This window comes from Lupinus angustifolius, chromosome LG11, assembly GCF_001865875.1.
Source record: "Lupinus angustifolius cultivar Tanjil chromosome LG11, LupAngTanjil_v1.0, whole genome shotgun sequence".
Lineage (NCBI taxonomy): Eukaryota > Viridiplantae > Streptophyta > Magnoliopsida > Fabales > Fabaceae > Lupinus > Lupinus angustifolius.
In genome coordinates this window covers 14,883,432-14,901,753 of record NC_032019.1, presented here as the reverse complement: position 1 = coordinate 14,901,753, position 18,322 = coordinate 14,883,432, and the positions used below count along the sequence as shown (strand labels likewise).

The 18,322-nt window shown below is 31.9% G+C and overlaps 1 protein-coding gene across 1 annotated transcript; it reads left to right on the top strand.

The window, feature by feature from the left end:
- LOC109359752 lies at positions 8,567-9,247 on the top strand. Its single transcript, XM_019604447.1, has one exon. It carries the CDS (start codon positions 8,567-8,569, stop codon positions 9,245-9,247), a length of 681 nt encoding a protein of 226 aa, XP_019459992.1.

Sequence of the window (18,322 nt, the reverse complement as noted above, 5' to 3'; positions counted from 1 at the left end):
GGTTGGTATGACCAGTACTATTCAATTGAAAATCGGTCGATATGACCGGTTTTTACCGGTATGATTGCATAACCGGTATAATTATTATACCGTACCTGTATTAGGACTGGTTCACTAGTTTACTGGTTCAACTGGCCGATATGAAACAGTTTTAACAACACTGATATTAACTACATACACATTTCCTATAATTGATATCAATTTAATAAAATATTAAAAGTGAGAGTGAGAATCATGGATAAATTTGCTTAAATTTAGTTTTCTTAAATATAAATGAAATTTAAAATGCAAAGAAAATATTTTTTTTATTTTTATTTTTGGATGGATTGGATATCCATTGGATATCCATCCAAATGGATATATATTTGAATCCATTCATTATCAACATTATCCATTGGATTATATCCATTTAAATCCAATAGCTCTAATGGATGGATTTGGATGGATTGTGAATTGTGGATAATTTTGCCACCTCTAAGTATAAGGTGTTTGAATCTTTGCTTTAAAGATAATCCTTGAGAAACGACCTACGAGTCACTTTTTATTACTACAGTTTTTAATTGTTATATTATTTGCATCAGATTCAGCCTCGATCAATGATAATAAGAAAGACTCTTGGCACATCAAAGCTAAGAAGGCATACATCGTTTGGGATGCACCTGAAGAGGATATTACATCTGTAAGTTTAAGATGCCAACTAAAGGGGGGTGAATTAGTTGTTCGGAGAATATGGCTGATTTTTCTACTACGTTATCAAAGTTTATGTGCAACTGATTATTTATGCAAAATTCAACCAAGTTAAGCAAAAGTAAATGTGAAGAATAAGTAGAAGAAGAGTATGCAGAAAGTATTTATACTGGTTCGCCTTCTTGTCCACTGAAGGTTACACCCAGTACTCTTGCCTCACAAGAGATTTTTCCCCTAGAAAATTTTAGTTGTAATTACAATTTCTCTCCCTGATATTATTGTACCTTATAAACTCACAACTTATCTACCCTTGAAAATTCAATTTTTAAGTGAACTCTTTTCCCATTCTAAACACACCCTTGTGAAGAAAATTTTACAACCAAGATGAAGAATATAACAATGGCAGGATTACCTTTACAAGTTTTGACAATTCTATAAGTTGCAATCCTTAATCTCACAATATGAATACTTAGTATACAATGCTCTTAATATTTTGAAAGTTTAAAACAAATGCACTTTGGAAGCAACTTTAGAAAATCTGAAAGTGTTAGAACAAAGTTGCTAATAAAATGTGCAAATTTTTGTTTACTAAGTTGTGAAAGTTTTTGTATGATTGTGTAGATCTTGTGTTTTCATGTGTTATGAATTTGGATGTCTCAATGCCTTTAAATAGGCTTCCAATCAGCCAAGATATCCTTCCATGAAGATGAGACACGATTGAAATGAAACCTTTTCACTTTAGATGAAAGTTGTTCATTTGAATTTGAAAATCTGGTTCCAACAACTTTGTGTAATCGATTGTTATGAATTGGTAATCGATTACCCAAATGTCATGTCTAAGGTGGTAATCGATTAATAGACTGAATTAATCGATTACATCAGTCAGTTTTACTTTGCAATTGTTTTCTCAGTCAGGTAACCTGTTACGCAATTCGAGTAACTTATTACCAACTACCTCACAGTTCAGGTAACCTGTTACCTAGTTTTGGTAACATGTTACACAGGTCAAGTAACTCACTACTTAGCAATTTGACTTGGCATTTTAGACATTGATGAGTGTCAAATTATGCTACAGTTGCATTGCATTTAACTTGTATTTTAGGACATAATTAGGACTTTAGGATTTTTTTAGCTTTTATTTCTCTTTCTTCGGGTTGAGCGGGTGTTTTTGGCTATGTTGTAAAGTTTGGATGGATTAAAGCCAAAAGGAGTAGAGATTTGGTGCAAGAATATGAAATTTAGTGTTGAGACTATGTGAAGACCAATTGAAAGGCCAAAAGAAGTCATAGATGTTATATTATATTCCTATTTTTTAGATTTGTTTTGTTGGGCTTAGTCCAATATTTTGTAATTAGGGTAAATGAGGGTTTTCCCTCGAGGACAAAGAGATTTTACACATTACATTGCAATTCTCTAATTTAGAATTTGACATTCTCTTCTCCATCATGAGTGAGTAATTCCCTTTGTCTCTAGGATTGGGGCTATGCCCTTTTACATTCAATAAATACTTGTTCTTACTTCTATTTCATTGAGTGTTGCGATTTGAATCATTAAACTGAGTTTTATTCGTGTGAGTTGTCTGGCCAAAAATTACACCTCTTAGATACATTGGGGAAGGACCGAGAGGTGAACCCAACTATCTGATCATTCAGTTATTCAAACTAGAATGCTAATTCACGAGAGTAGTATTAGGATTCTCGGTGGTTTCTGAAATTCACCTTGGGTTGCTACGAAGCGATTGGATAGAAAGATCCAATTAAAGGATTTGATTGATAACTGTACCACGAGAGTAGGTACGACTTCAGTTGAGTACACGTGTTGGAGCTCGAGAGAGAGGATGACACATATCAAAGAACAATTCACCCTCACAACTTAAAGTTCATGAAAAGGAGCAAAACAAGAATTTGCGAGTGTAAAGGCGGTAACCCTTATCCTAGGAACTCTTCCTAAATTAGATTTCAACCCTTTTTAATATTTTCATAATTACTCTTGCCAATTGCTCAATTATTCTAAATTCACTTTGAATTAATCTTTGAGTTAAATATAAATTAATTGTTATAATTAAAGGAATTTTCCATTCCTCGTGGGATCGAAATTTTATTATTTGACGACATAATCATGCACTTGCTATTTGTCCTATGAGACATATCCAATTCTTTAAAAATAATTTTGATTTGTGTGAGTATCTTGAAGTTTGAATCTTCTATGTCTTCAAGGTCTTCTTCATTTTCTTCTTTTTGTGATTTTGATGTCTTCATCAAAATCGTGGCAAAGTTAGGAGCAAGATCTTCTTCATAATCTCCCCTTTTCTTATCCAACTTGTAAAAATTTGGTGTGCTAAAATTGTCAATATCACGCACAAGTATACCGATGCATGGAAACAAGGCTCCAAGGAAAAATATATTCATTGAGTAGGATCCATTGTGTTCCCAGAATCAAATATGAGACTCGAGTTAAAATACCTTACTCTCAGCTTTGGGCTCCTAGGCCCGACTCTTACCTATGATAAGGTCTCACGCTCGTCTTTAGATGGATCACACACATGTACCGATAAACCATAGCCCCAAAACACAACATTTAAGCCTACAGAAAAAGGACTTCTCTGAGCCACAAAGGCACGTTAATTCTCTAACCATTATCTCTCAGACTAGACAACAGTCATGTTGGAACATTAAAACAAAAAATGAGTGAATTGTTAAAAACCTTTTAAAAGGTTAAGTCTCATATTGGACACAAATCACTCTTTTGTAATGTTTATAAGATAGAAAGATGGAACTTGAGGTGTATCATAAGGACTTGTTTGGGAGTTGGATTTTGGAGGGGAAAGAAGAGAAAGGGAAGACTTGAGAGTCATCTCACAATTATATTTCATGGTTCCCAAGCCTTCCCTTTCCCTCCAAAATTCAACTCCCAAACAAACCCTAAGGGGCACAAAGACTTTTGTGGATGGAGGGGTATGCATCCCCGACCTATAGCCTCTCCAACCGCGCGATGTCATCCAACCTTGCAAGTGGAGAAAATAAATTAATATTCCTTTTCGACATTGTAAGAAGGACTTAAAAGAAGCAGTGATGAAGAACAATAAGGTAGAAGTAATACAATTTGATACACAAAGAGAAATAACATTATATCTAGAGAGAGTAGTTAGAGTACATTTCATCTTGCAGTAGAACTTCGTATCAATAAGAAATGAGTTGTTTTATTTGCATAATTGAAGACACTATCACATGCATTTTACAAAGAGCTACCTCATTCCAACACCAACACAATTTATCCTAAAAACAATAGCCCACCTCAAAATATTTTTCATGAGACAGGAGCCGATAATATTGTCCCGAAATATTTGCAACTCCAAAATTGACACTCAAGCCCGTAGGAGCTTTACGGTTTTACCAGAACACAAAGCCTTTATCTACATCTGTCACGTTCGTAAAATATATAATTCGATTTCATTCCTAAAAGAAATAATCCATTTCATACTTCTGTTTTAAGAAAAAACCCAGTAGTTTTCTTTGCAAAAGATTCCTACCTAATGTACTCCTAACAAGTTTGGAAGTGAAACAAGTCTTGTAATGAATTCAAATGGCTTTGAATTTGAAAATGAGATATTATGTCATGTTCAAGGTGTCTAAATCCATTTTATGCATATGATCTAGTCCTTTATTTTATTCTATGGTCAAACGGGTGGAAAAGTAAAAACAAAAAACACCAAACTTCTTTCTATTTTCTAGGTTATACAATTCGCTGCTACATGAAATCCATGTGTATTAACCTAGTCTTTTTCTTTTGATCAGCAACAATTCCATTAAACAAATAAATAGTTAAGAAAACAAGTGGTACTTTTATCCACAAGCTAATTAAGTAATATTAACAAAGATACAACTAAAGAGGCTCGAGACCCACTACTCAAAACAAAAGGAAAAATCAATAAAACAAACATTAAGAATGTTCCACCAATAAAAAGAAATAAGGTACAATATCTCCTTAAGATAAAAATTTGCATGCCAAAAAATAACTGAGTGGAATACGATTTCTATTTTTTTAGACTAACTACCACATGAAAATAAATAAAAGAGCTTTATTCCTACCACAACTCACCCCTAGATTATAAAAGGAATTTACTCCATCACATTTTTTTTCTAAAGAATTAGCTTAATTCTAAAAAAGTAATTAAGATTTATCTAAACTCTCATGCAATTGTAGACAAATCTGTTGTAACATATGTCACGTTGCAATTATCATATAATTCTAAGATTTTTTTTATTAACTTAGATATTGAAAATATAAAATAATCAATCCATATTATTATAATTATTATTTTTCTTCCAACCCCTATTATATAATTGTTGTTTTATATGACAAATTATGTGATTGATAATAGTACTACTAGATACTAACATATTTTAATTTATATTGAATATTTATTTTTAATAAATTAGAATTTTTTTCTTATTTTGTAAGTATCCACAAAATAAGAATCTAATATTTACTAGCTTATAAATATAAAACTTATATTTTGATACTATCAATGATATTATTTACCTTTTGTATATGGAACTAATCTTTTTGGGTGTGTGATTGTCTCTCTCAACAAACCTCGCTATCAGGAATTTAACTCTTGATCTTTTAGCCTTTCTGATGATTTAGCAAGGTCTTACTCTTTTAAAAATTTAATATTTTTACCATATTATTCAAAGTCATTTCCAAAGTGAAAGTGGTTGGTCATTACAAAGATAACTAACTTTATGCGTATCTAGCATAGTCTTTCCATCTCTGAGCACTTATAATAAGTGATATAACATTGTTAGGCATTGTGATAGCTAAGAGGTGTTTTGATCCCATGCATGCAATAATGCATGAGGTGATAAATCTATTATTTAATAATATTGTTCAATTATTAGGCTTTATGTCAAAATTTAAGTAAACCTGTAATGTATTTTATAATTTAAGAAAAACTAGTAATATGAATAATACCCCATAACAAAAGTAAAATAAATGAATAAACTAAAACATAATAAATAATCATATTAATAAATCAACTTAGGACAGCTTGTTTTGACTTGTTGCTCTTCAAAAGATTTTTGTACAATAAAAAAGTCAGTCATATTTGTTAAAATGGTAGGAGGCATGAATAAGAGAGATTCTTGATGAACAAGAAAGAATGAGAAAATGTTATTTAATTGAATTCGATTCTAAAGTTACATTGAATCATATATAAAGGGAAGAAAATACTAACTGCCCTAACCAAATTAACTAACCGACTAACAAAAGCTCATCTATTTTAACATTCCCCCGCAAGTTGGAATGTATCAAGTATTCCAAGCTTGAAATAATTGTGTTTAATACGATGATATACTCTAATACCTCATCTTGCCGGTGAGCGAATCTTCGTCTCCTAGTCTTGAAATTTGAACGTGAAGCAATACTGACGCTTAACCACCATTTGGCAGAAGCAATTTCATCCGATACTTAACCATCTATTTGACAGAAGCAAACCAATCATAACGGATGAAAGAGAGAAATGAGATGGGCCTTAATCTTAATCCTTATATGTTACTTCAATGAGGAAAAAATTACACACTATAGTGTTGTGTGATTAATGAGAGAGAAAGAGGGGTAAAGAAACTAGAGTAATAAAGAAATGAGAAATAATTGGGGATACTAGATGAAAGAATGTGTAGATTCTTGTTGTCATTGATAAAAAATGAAAGAAAGTAATTGAAAGAAACAAATATTGTTGTGAACATGCCGTTGAAAATGCCCTCATCCAAACCTGAAAATGCTGTCTCAATTCCTTTTTTTTTCAATAAGGAGACAAGGAACTTGAGACTAAGTTGCACGTTCCGGAAGTTATGCTTCTCATCCATTGCACAACTTGTTTAAACTGAAGCCCAGAAGACAATAAATTTGCTTGATGATAACTTCAGATGCAAGAAAGACATGGTATTTCTTGGGTAGATTCTTGATGATTCTTTGTTGAACTTTTGATGAATCTTGGAAAGAAGTATGATAAGCGGAAGCAATCAATCAAAGAGAAATAATTAGCTCTGATACCATGTTAAAATGGTAGAAGACATGGATAAGAGAGATTCTTGATGAACAAGAAAGAATGAGAAAATGTTATTTAATTGAATTCGATTCCAAAGTTACAATGAATCATCTATATAAAGGGAAGAAAACACTAACTACCATAACCAAATTAACTAACTGACTAAGAAAAGTTCATCTATTTTAACAATATTCACATGTTTGTTTAGTTGAACAGCTTTACTCAAACTTTTATTAGGAAAAAACTGAAACCCAACTTTTGAACAATGTTTAACAAACAATATTGTAAAACGAATATGGATAATTTACTCAACTTTTGTTATGTTTATTTTAGGTACAAAAGGGTGACAGTCATTATTTGTTAGGAGTGAAGAGATAGTTTACTCAGTTTTTAAATAAACTTTAACTATATGATATATGCATGTAACAGTTTAATTTAGTCCTCCTGTATTTCTCTGAAGACAATAAAAATAGAATTTAATATTTAGTCTCATGTATAAACTTTTGTATTATACACCATTCATATATATCATCTTTATTTAACAATAAATAATGATCAGTATAATAATAATAAATAATATTCGTTTTAGAATTTTAATTAAATTAGTTAGACTTACATACCTCACATAAATAAGGATCATCTCTTCTACTTTAATATAAAGATATTCATTTCATATTATTTTTATTATTATGTTTGATCAGAATCTCTCTTGTGGATAGAGAAGTAATGTTGAAAACTAAAGAAAAAATAAAATGAAATAACAATTTTATCATTTTATCTATAGTAACATGTCATACAAAAAAAAACAGAACTTCCCTATGTAGTCATGGAGAGGATCTTGGTTAGTGTTTCACAACACTTTCTTCTCGACAACCAACCGAGAAAATCCCTACTCACGTCAGTGATAATCAACATTATTTTTTGGCTTTGCATGAATTAGGTCCAGCATCAACCGAACAAGTTTTGTCTTTTTCCAACCCTAGGGAAGTTTCTCAAGAATTTTCTGGGTACAATCCTATATAGGAACTTGTCAACGATATCATCCCGATCCTATGTTCTGTACGTACAAAACAAAGACATAGCACAGTTGTCAGTAACCCATGCTTATGTATAACATAGCAGAATCTTTTATAATCCATCATCTTAATCTTAATCGTGTATTTTACTTATATATAATTTCTTTCTTGTTCCTTGTCTTAACAATATAATTAACATTTTGTCTGCTCCTAAAGTAATTAGAACAGGTTGGCATGCACGAATGCATGCATGTAATGTAATGCTATATATGTTAATCATATTTGTATTTATTTATAGAGAAAAAAATGTATGCATCATATGAGTTTTATGTACTTTTATTTTTATCAGTAAAGAGAAATTTAGTCACTCCTTTATTATTCAGGTTTAGTGATCATTGATTCTTCAGAAAAAGTAATCCAGATAAATAGTGAGTGATAGACTGATTGTATATAACTGTTTACATCAGTATTGTATAGATATTACACTCTTATTTATATTTGTCTAATATTAATTCAGCAGCAATATCTTAAACTACTGGCATATCCACATAAAGAGAAGGTTCATTTAGACAACATGTGCTACCTTTGCTGTTACAATTATCTCAATTCCGTACCATAAAAGGATACTTCATTTTTGCTTCCACACCATGGATCTGAGATCTAATTATAATAAATTATTATTGAAGCTTTACTACTATATAAACAAACATCCTATGAATCAATCATAGTACTACCTTTCTACCCTTTATTACTCACAAGAATCTTGACTTTTTGCTTGCTAAGTATAATAACTTTTTCTTCTACTTTTCAAGACATGGCACCCCTTGATTTTGATGCTCTTAAACACTTGCACAATTCTGCAAATGATCTCCTTCATTCACCAATGGTTCAACAAGCGTTTGTAAATCAGAGAGAAGATAAATGGGTTAATGAAGTTTCAGAATCATCTTTGAAGATGTTGGAGGTGTGTGGAATCTCAAAAGATGTTCTTTTGCTCATAAAAGAACACCTTCAACAACTTCAATTTACTCTACGTAGAGCAAGTATTGGTGAGCCTGGAACTGAAGAAAAAATCTCAGAATACAATTGCTATAGGAAGAAGTTAAAGAAAGATACTCTAAAGTGTTTAAAGTGTTTAAAGGGTATGAAGAGTAAAGCTACCACTTTAGACCATCCATTTGAAGAACAGAAACTAATGGTTGTTGTTGATGTTCTAAGAGAAGTGAGAATGACCAGTATTTCCATTGTGGAATCACTATTTTCCTTAATTTCAACACCATGGTTGGATTCAAAATCAGGCAAATGGTCTTTCACATCAAGGCTTATGAACTTGCAGAGTTCCAATGATATCTATGATGTGATAGCGCTTCAAAGTGCTAACAAAAGGTTATTAGGAGTTCAAATGGCTATTGAAGATCTCGAGGTTGAGTTGGAATGCATGTTTAGGCGTTTGATCCATACTAGGGTTTTGCTTCTTAACATACTTACCAACTAATAAATTTGGTGTGAACACCACACTAATGATAGAACAACTAGCTAGGTAGCTTAAACAATGGTTTTTATTCTCTTGGGATAGTCTTTTAATTTTTAACAACTCAAGTACTCACCCTATTCTTTGATTGTTTCAAATAATTACACTTAAATCTTTAATATTATAGAACACTATCCATTCCATCTTGATTCTTGGGCAATTACTCTAGTCAGCCATATAAGGTTCTTACTTACAGTTTTTATTCAATAAGAGGAGAGTTTGAGTTGGGATCTCTCGGATAATGGAGAGGCAAGTTTATTCAAAACAAGCTAAAAAAATAATATGATTTGACATTTTTATCCTTAATACATAATGAGATGAAATTTTTACTCCTTTTTGTAAGTGAAAAAGTTATAATTTTTCTCTTCATTACTTCTAAAAGAGTTTGTTGGGTAATCTTTTTTGTCTTGATTCTTTTGCAATCCTATTGAAACTTGGTCCACTTGGATTTCATGATAAAGATATATATGGATAAGCTACGTACCCTTTGTTATGTAGTTTACACTGAAAATTAAAAATGGAATCAAATTTCTTGTTTTTTTTTATGTCCAAAGATGTTTTATTACAATTCAAGAAATATATTTCATATGCAATTTCATGAGCATCTAGCTGTCTACAATAGTATTTTATATAGGTCATTAGATTATATAACTAAATGAGGCTTATAAAGAAAGTAACAAAATGAGGAATTTTAAGGAAGAACAGATAGAAAATTTATATTATACACAACAGAAACATGATATGTCTACGTGCGTTTTCATTTTCAATTGCATAACTCGAAGTCAACATTGATATCAAGTAAAATATATTCATGGTAATTTAACATGTGAACAGCATGTCCCAGATAAAGTTAGACATCTCACATATTTATGTCATTTTATGTGTGATAATTTTGCTTTCTTGTTTAACAAAGGATATCCCCTTAATAATCAAATGTATAAATTACTCAACTCTTTTGCTTAATTATGTGTTATTCATAATAAGTGATGTTTCTATGAATCAAAACCTCACATATTTATTATGAAAAAAATATAATTTATTGAATTTCTAATTAAAGTTTATTATGTTTTGACATATGACATAATATAGTAACATGAAGTAGTAAAAAGTAATGGGTAGCATATTTATTGTGTAACCAAGTGTAACGTGGGAATTCATATGTATAAAACTTGATAAAGATAAACTATGTAGTGCTTGTCAAATGGGTAAATAAATAAAAACCTATTTCAATCCTAAGCATATGGTTTCTTACGATAGACCATTGTAGTTACTACACATGGACTTATTTGGCCCATCAAGGACCAAAAGTTATGACGGTAACTACTATACTCTTGTTATAATTTTTCGAGATATACTTGGACTCTATTCTTAGTTCATAAGAATGAGGCATTCAACGCCTTTGGCAAATATGCTAAAAGAGTTCAAAATGAAAAATCTCTGAAAATCGCTGCTATAAGAAGTGATCATGGGGGGGAATTTCAAAATGATTCTTTTGAAGAATTCTGTGATGATTTGGGTATCAATCACAATTTTTCAGCTCCTAGAACACCACAACAAAATGGTGTTGTAGAGAGAAAGAATCGGTCCTTAGAAGAACTTGCTCGTAAATGTTGAATGAAACTAATCTCCTAAAATACTTTTAGGCTGATGCAGTTAGTACGACATGTTATGTTCCAAATAGAGTTCTTATAAGACTAAATCTCAAGAAAAAACCCCTCTGAACTCTTTAAATATAGAAAACCAGACATTTCTCATTTGCATGTATTTGATTGTAAATGTTTTGTTTTAAATAATGGTAAAGATAACTTAGGCAAGTTTGATGCAAAAGCTAATGTATGACTCTTCCTAGGCTACTCTCTTACGAGTAAAGCTTACAAAATTTTCAATAAAAGAACTCTAGCCATGGGAGAATATGTTCATGTGTCTTTTCATGAAACCAATCCTATAATAAAGGAAGATTAACTCTTGATGAAGAGGACTTGCCAAGTTCCCCTTTAAAAGAGGATTCTTGTACCAATACAACAACCAATACTGAGCATTTGAAAATGGATGATACTCTATCTTCTCAAGAAGAGAAAATTCATTCTAATTTACCCAAAGAATGGAGAACCCATCGAGACCATCCTATTGATAGCATCATTAGAGACATAAGTAAGGGTGTCACTACTCGTTTAAAGCTAAATGATACTTGTTTAAACATGACTTTCGTTTCTCAAATAGAACTTTCCAAGATTGATGATGCTATCGAGGATGAACAATGGATTCTTGCTATGTAGGAAGAGTTGAACCATTTTGAGAGAAATGAAGTTTGGGAACTTGTTTCTAGACTAGATAATAGGCATGTTATAGGAACTCGTTGGGTATTCCATAATAAATCAGATGAAAATAGAATTGTTGTTAGAAATAAAGCTAGACTGGTAGCACAAGGATATAATCAGGAAAAAGGAATAGATTTTGATGAAACCTTCGCTCATGTTGCTAGACTTGAAGCTATTCAGTTGTTACTTGCATATCCTTGCTCTTTAAATTTTTAGTTATATCAAATAGACGTAAGTAGTGCATTTATTAATGGTTATATACAAGAAGAAATGTTTGTAGAACAACCTCCAGGTTTTGAAGACTACAAACATCCTTCTTATGTTTATAAACTAAAGAAAGCTCTTTATGGCTTAAAGCGGGCTCCTCATGCTTTGTACGATCGTCTAAAAAACTTTCTAATTGAAAAAAGTTTACCAAAGGAAAGGTCGACACTACACTCTTTATTAAGAAAATCATCATATTCTTTTTGTTCAAATATATGTAGATGATATTATTTTTGGTTCTACTAATGAGATTCTGTATAGTGATTTTGACAAAATGATGCAAGGGGAATTTGAAATGTCTATGATGGGGAAGTTAAATTACTTCCTTACATTATAAATCAAACAACTCGAGGATGGTATTTTTGTGAGTCAATCCAAATACTGTAGAGACTTGCTGAAAATATTTGAAATTGATGACTGCAAGCCAATTGCCACTCCTATGGGTTCTAATACATACATTGATACATATGAAGTTGGAAAGTGCATTGACATATCAAAGTATCAAGGCATGATTTGTTCCCTACTCTATTTAACTGCTAGTAGACCTGATATAATGTTTAGTGTTTGTTTGTGTGCACATTATCAATCAAAACCATAAGAATCACACTTAGTTGTTGTCAAAAGAATCATGAAATGTCTAAAAGGCACAATTGACGTTGTATTATGGTATCCAAAAGGAAGTATATATGATTTGGTTGGATATTCAGATTCAGATCTTGCTGGATGCAAAACTGAGAGAAAAAGCACAAGTGGTACTTGTCATATATTAGGAAATGCACTAGTCTCATGGTCATGCAAGAAACAAGCCTATGTTGTCCTAAGTACTGTTGAGGTAGAATACATAGTGGTAGGTAGTCTCATGGTCATACAATACTAGTGCTATAAATCTCACAAAGAATCCAGTAATGCATTCTAGAACCAAACACATATATATAAGACATCACTTCCTTAGGGACCATGTTCAAAAGAAAGATCTATCTATAGAATTTGTTGATACTCATGACCAACTAGCAGATCTATTCACTAAACCCTTAGCAAAAGAACCTTTCTATAAAATTAGACGTGAATTAGGCGTACTTGATGAACCCTACTTCTCTTAAATGTTTATTCATGATTCTATGTTTGCTCCATTGTACTTATATTATGCCTACTTGTACTTAAAATTGTTTAATTCTATTCAAAATTTTCAAATTCTTGGGTATGTAATCGATTACATATGATCAGTAATTGATTACCAATCATCAATATACCTGAAAATTCAAAGTTTTGGGTTCAGTAACCGATTACTCTAGAGAGTAACCGATTACGGCAATGAGAAGGAATCTTCAATAACCGATTACCCTCTTGTGTAATCGATTACTCTGATCAGTATTTAAGTTTTCCTCCTCATTTTTCAAACACTTCTTCTTTCTCCTCAAACCCTCTTTTTCGTGTCTACCCTAGATGTTCTCTAAAATCTTCATTTTTTATCCGATTTATGTGATTTTTGAGTTGTTTCATATCATATTTTCAATTCTAAACACTTCTATTGCATAGATTTCGTGTTTAGTGGCCTTAATAAAAAATCCTCAAATCTCTCAAAGCTCAAAACCTAACTTTTTCAAAACCTCAATCTATGGCTTCATCATCAAGAGCTAAGAAGCAACATACCAGTGTGTCTTAAAGCTAGCAAGGAGCTTCATCTTTTGAGGCTAATCCTTTGGATTTGGCACGTCTTCTCGCAAATGATGTCCAACACAAAACATTCTCAAAGCATTTTCTTGGACGCTTCATCTTTGCTCCTAAGTATGGTAATATCAGTAACTTTGAGTTTGAAGATTTTCATTTCCCTACTCTTCCAAGGCAACAAGATCTTTTTCATTTATGTAGGAATCAAGAGCCTATTATCATAAACTTGTTAAAGTATTTTACTGCAACTTGAACTTTAGGAAAAAACGTCTAACATCCTATGTGAAAGGAAAATAAATTATTTTGGATATTAAGACCTTTAGTTCAATGTGTTGTAATATACCTTCTCAAGATAGCATGAAAGATTTCAGTCTTGCATGTGAATGAGATAATTATGATACAAAAGAGTTCTACTACTCTATGTGTAGATTCTCTAAATGGGAAATAGAAATGCGTAAGCAATTGACCTTAGGTGAAACTGTAAAGAGTAGAGATATCATTGCTGTAGGAAATCTCAATCTCGAAGACCGTTTGCTTCATTACTTTCTTAGTTATGTCATTGTTCTAAAATATTCAAATCATTCTCAAATCAGTGACATGGAACTATAGTTGATGTATGCTCTTAAGCATAACCTTTCAATCAATTGGACTTTGACAGTAATGAGACATATGTGGTCTTTACGAGAAACTCACAGCCCTTTGCCTTATGCAATCTTCATAACCAACATACTTGAGCATTTTTGTGTATCCACTAGTGGTGAATCAAAGTCACATTTGATGCATGCGATTGTAAAATCGATGTGGAAGTGATCCACAAAATGGGCTTCTTTTGAGATCCCATTGATCGACTCTATAAGCATCAAAGTGATAGACAAGTTGCACTTGCTTATCCAAATGCAAATGTCAATGCTAACCCTCCTGAACATCAACATTCTGAGTTTCATGCCGAGTCTTCTTCATTTGTTCCCATGTCTACCAATGAGATGATCATGGAGGAGTTATTCTCCCTTCGAGGCTACATCTTTAATCAGATGGATGCTCTTGACGCTTAGAATCAACAAGTCAAATTTGAGCATGAGTCTTAGAACATTTGTTGTCAAGGAATTATGTTTGTAATGTTGCATGATTGTGGAAAATTTGTTGTTTTCGTTGTTTTTCTAATTATGTTTGACTTTTGTATGAACATATTTTAATTTGTTGCTATGTTATGTTACCTTTATGATTACTTTTATGTTTGTTATATACATATTGTATGGTATACATATTGTGAAGATCTTACTCCTGACCTTGGCATGGTTTTGATGAAGACACCAACATCACATAAAAGAAGAAAGGGAAGAATACTTATAAAGACAAATTTGAACCTTTACATTCGATGTTCGTGATAATATTGATGTGGATATAATCCACAAAATGGGTTTCTTTCGAGATTCCAATGACATGATCTATAAGCATCTCAATGATCAACAAATTGCATATCAAGAAAATCCTTCTATTGACCCTCCTACTTATCCCTCATTTCGTGCTAAATCATCTTCTTCTGAATCTACTCCTACCAATCAAATGATAATGGACGAGTTGTTCTCGCTTTAGGGCTACGTCACTACATGTATGGATGCTCTCGATACAGCGAATCATCAACTCCAAGATGAGCTGAAACGCTTATCAATTCAGTTGGACTATATGGACTTGGACTCTTAGAAAGCTTAAAGAGATCATCAGGAGTAGCAATCTAGCATTCTATGATTTTACTTATGTATTTTGATGTCATTGGTGTTATTGTTATTTCAGAACTGATGTTACTATTGTTGCTTTTACTTGTTCTTTTACTTATGTGTTTGAACATTGTGCTATGTGTTCTTGAACTATTTGTGATGTATAATTATGTTTCTTAAACTGTTGTTTCAAATGTTATACTATGACATGATATATAATTCCCTAACATTTGATATTATTCAAAATTCATATCATGCAAAATTCTGACATTGGCTTGTACATAAGCCAATATATCTTGTTACATTTTCTATATATATTTGTATATTGGGCTGGACAAAACTAGTTTTTCTTCTTTTTGATAAAGTCAAAAGGGGAGAAAAGTTGGATTTGTATTTTTCTGTAAAATCTTTTCAAGCACATACAATAAAACAAAGGGAAGTATACAAGATAGGGGGAGCATATTCAAACTTTCAACAAAGTTATATCATCTACATATGCTAAACCTCATAAAATTCAAGATCTTCATTTTCAAAAGATATTGCTTTCTCATCATCAAAAAGGGGGAGATTTAATGTAATAATCGATTACCACCTTGGACAGGACATTTGGGTAATTGATTACCACTTCGTGACAATCGATTACACAGAGCTGTTGAAACCATATTTTCAAATTCAAATAAAAATCTTTCATCCAAAGTGAATATGTTTCATTCCAATCATGTCTCCTCTTTATGGAAGGTTTTCATGGCTGATTGGAAGCCTATTTAAAGGCATTGAGACATCGAAATTTATTAACACATGAAATACACAACTAGTTACAATCACACAAAACTTTCAAACATTTAGTAAACAATTTTCTACACATTTTTCTTAAGCAACTTTGTTTCTAAACTTTCATATTATCTGAAGTTGCTTGTTAAAGTTCAAATTGTTCTAAACTTTCTAAAGATTAAGAACATTGTATACTAATTATTTATATTGTGAGATCAACGATTGCAAGTTATAGAATTGTTAAAACTTGTAAAAGCAATCCTGTCATTGTTATATTCTTCATCTTGGTTGTAAACATTTCATCACAAGGCTATGTTGAGAAGGGGAAAAGAGTTCATTGGATAATGGAATTTTAAAGGGTAGATAAGTTGTAAGTGTGTAAGGTACAAAAATATAGGAAAGAGAAATTGTAATTACAACTCAAATTATCTAGTGGAGAAATCTCTTATGTGGCAAGAGTATTGAATGTAACCTTCGGTGGACAAGAAGGCGAACTAGTATAAAAACTATTTGTGTACTCTTCTTCTATTTATTCTTGTCATTTACTTTTGTTTTACTTGGTTGAATTCTGTATAAATAGTTCGCTGCATATAAACTTTGATAAATAGCAGAAAAATCAATCATATTCTCCCTACAATTAATTCATCCCCTCTTAGTTGGCATCTTAAACTTACATAAATCTTTCATGTCAATCTCCTTGCATCAGCCTAACTTTATGTTCATTGATACACACAAATTATTGGCTGTAATCAATACATCATCTAAATAAAGTACCATAAAATAAAATGTCCATCATCATGGCTTATCACATAAACACAACAATCATACTCACAATACTTGTAATCAAGCTTCAACTTATAAGTGTCAAATCGCTTGTTCCACTGCCTAGAAGAGTGTGATGAATAATATATTACATGCTATTCACAACCTTAATTTAGCATGATTGATGATTCTTGGAGCCTAATGGACTTTGTTTCACATGGTTTACTGTTTTCGACTTTATTTGACTAATATTCCTAAAATGACTTAATTTGGGATTATTTAGCCTGATTAAATCTATTATCATTTTCAGATCATATTTGGCACCAATGGCATTTTGGGCCTTATGGAAGTGGAGGATATGTGTTGAAGTGAAGATTTGTATTTTTATTTTGGGAGTTTTTGTTTGTAAATTCGGTTTTCGTTTTGGGCCCATTTTCAGTTTTACACTTTGTAAAAGAGGGAACCAGAATTTCAATCTCACTCTCTATATTCACTCATTTTAGAATTTTGTTTTCCCCCTCTTTTGCTCTGCTAGGGTTTCACATCTTCTTCATTTTCGGTTTTCATATATCGTTTTCCTTTTCGGCTTTCATTCTTCCACTCAATGGAAGGCTAAACTTGTAGACTAAATTCCTTTGGTAATGTATCACAACTCTTGAGGTTTTGTTATTAATGCATTTTCAGTTTCTTTATTGTGGATTTCTTCTATGTTAGAAACTGGTTTATGAGTTTATCTCCGCTTAGTTGATTTACTCTCTAGTGCATGAATGCTTAGTTCGTATGAATTTGTTAATCGTTTCATGATTATGTTGATTTCGCTTAGTTAGAGGCTTAGGTTTTGGAACTTTGAATTGATTATCGCTTAGTTAATTCATTCTCAACAAATTCGGAAGTTAATGGTTGGAATCTGAAAATAATCTTTTGAAACCGAGGATTGAGTTGTGAACAAACGAACCAAAGGGATTTAGCTGTTTTATTACTTTGCTTAACTACTATTTCTGAATTTGATTTATGTTCATACTATCCAACAACAAAAACCCCCTTCTTTGTGTACGAGTATAAGGTGTTCGAAGCTTTGTTTGAAAGATAATCCTTGGGAAACGACCTAGGAGTCATTTCCCAGTACTGCAGTTTTTAATTGTTATATTATTTGTATTGGGTACAACCTCGTTCAAATTTGGCGTCGCTGCCAGGGATTATTGGTTCTTGTCAAAGGTTCTTAGTATAGTTTAGTGTGTGTCTGAGAATAACCATTTTGTTTGGGTTTCAAAATCTGCCTGTAGCATTCACTATTTGTTGTTTGCTGTCTTGTTTAGCTATTTGCCTATCGGTTGATTCGGGTGTATGTTAGTTAATATAGTTGTGGTTGTGGTTATATTGAATACTGGATGCATCATAGTCAATCACCTTGCTGCTGGTTGTGAGATACGAACATGTAGTGGCTAGTTTTATTGTTGATTTTCAATTTTTAGCATAACTTTGGAATCGTTAATCAGAATTGGACATATTATATATGCATTTGGGTGAAAAATCCGATGTTC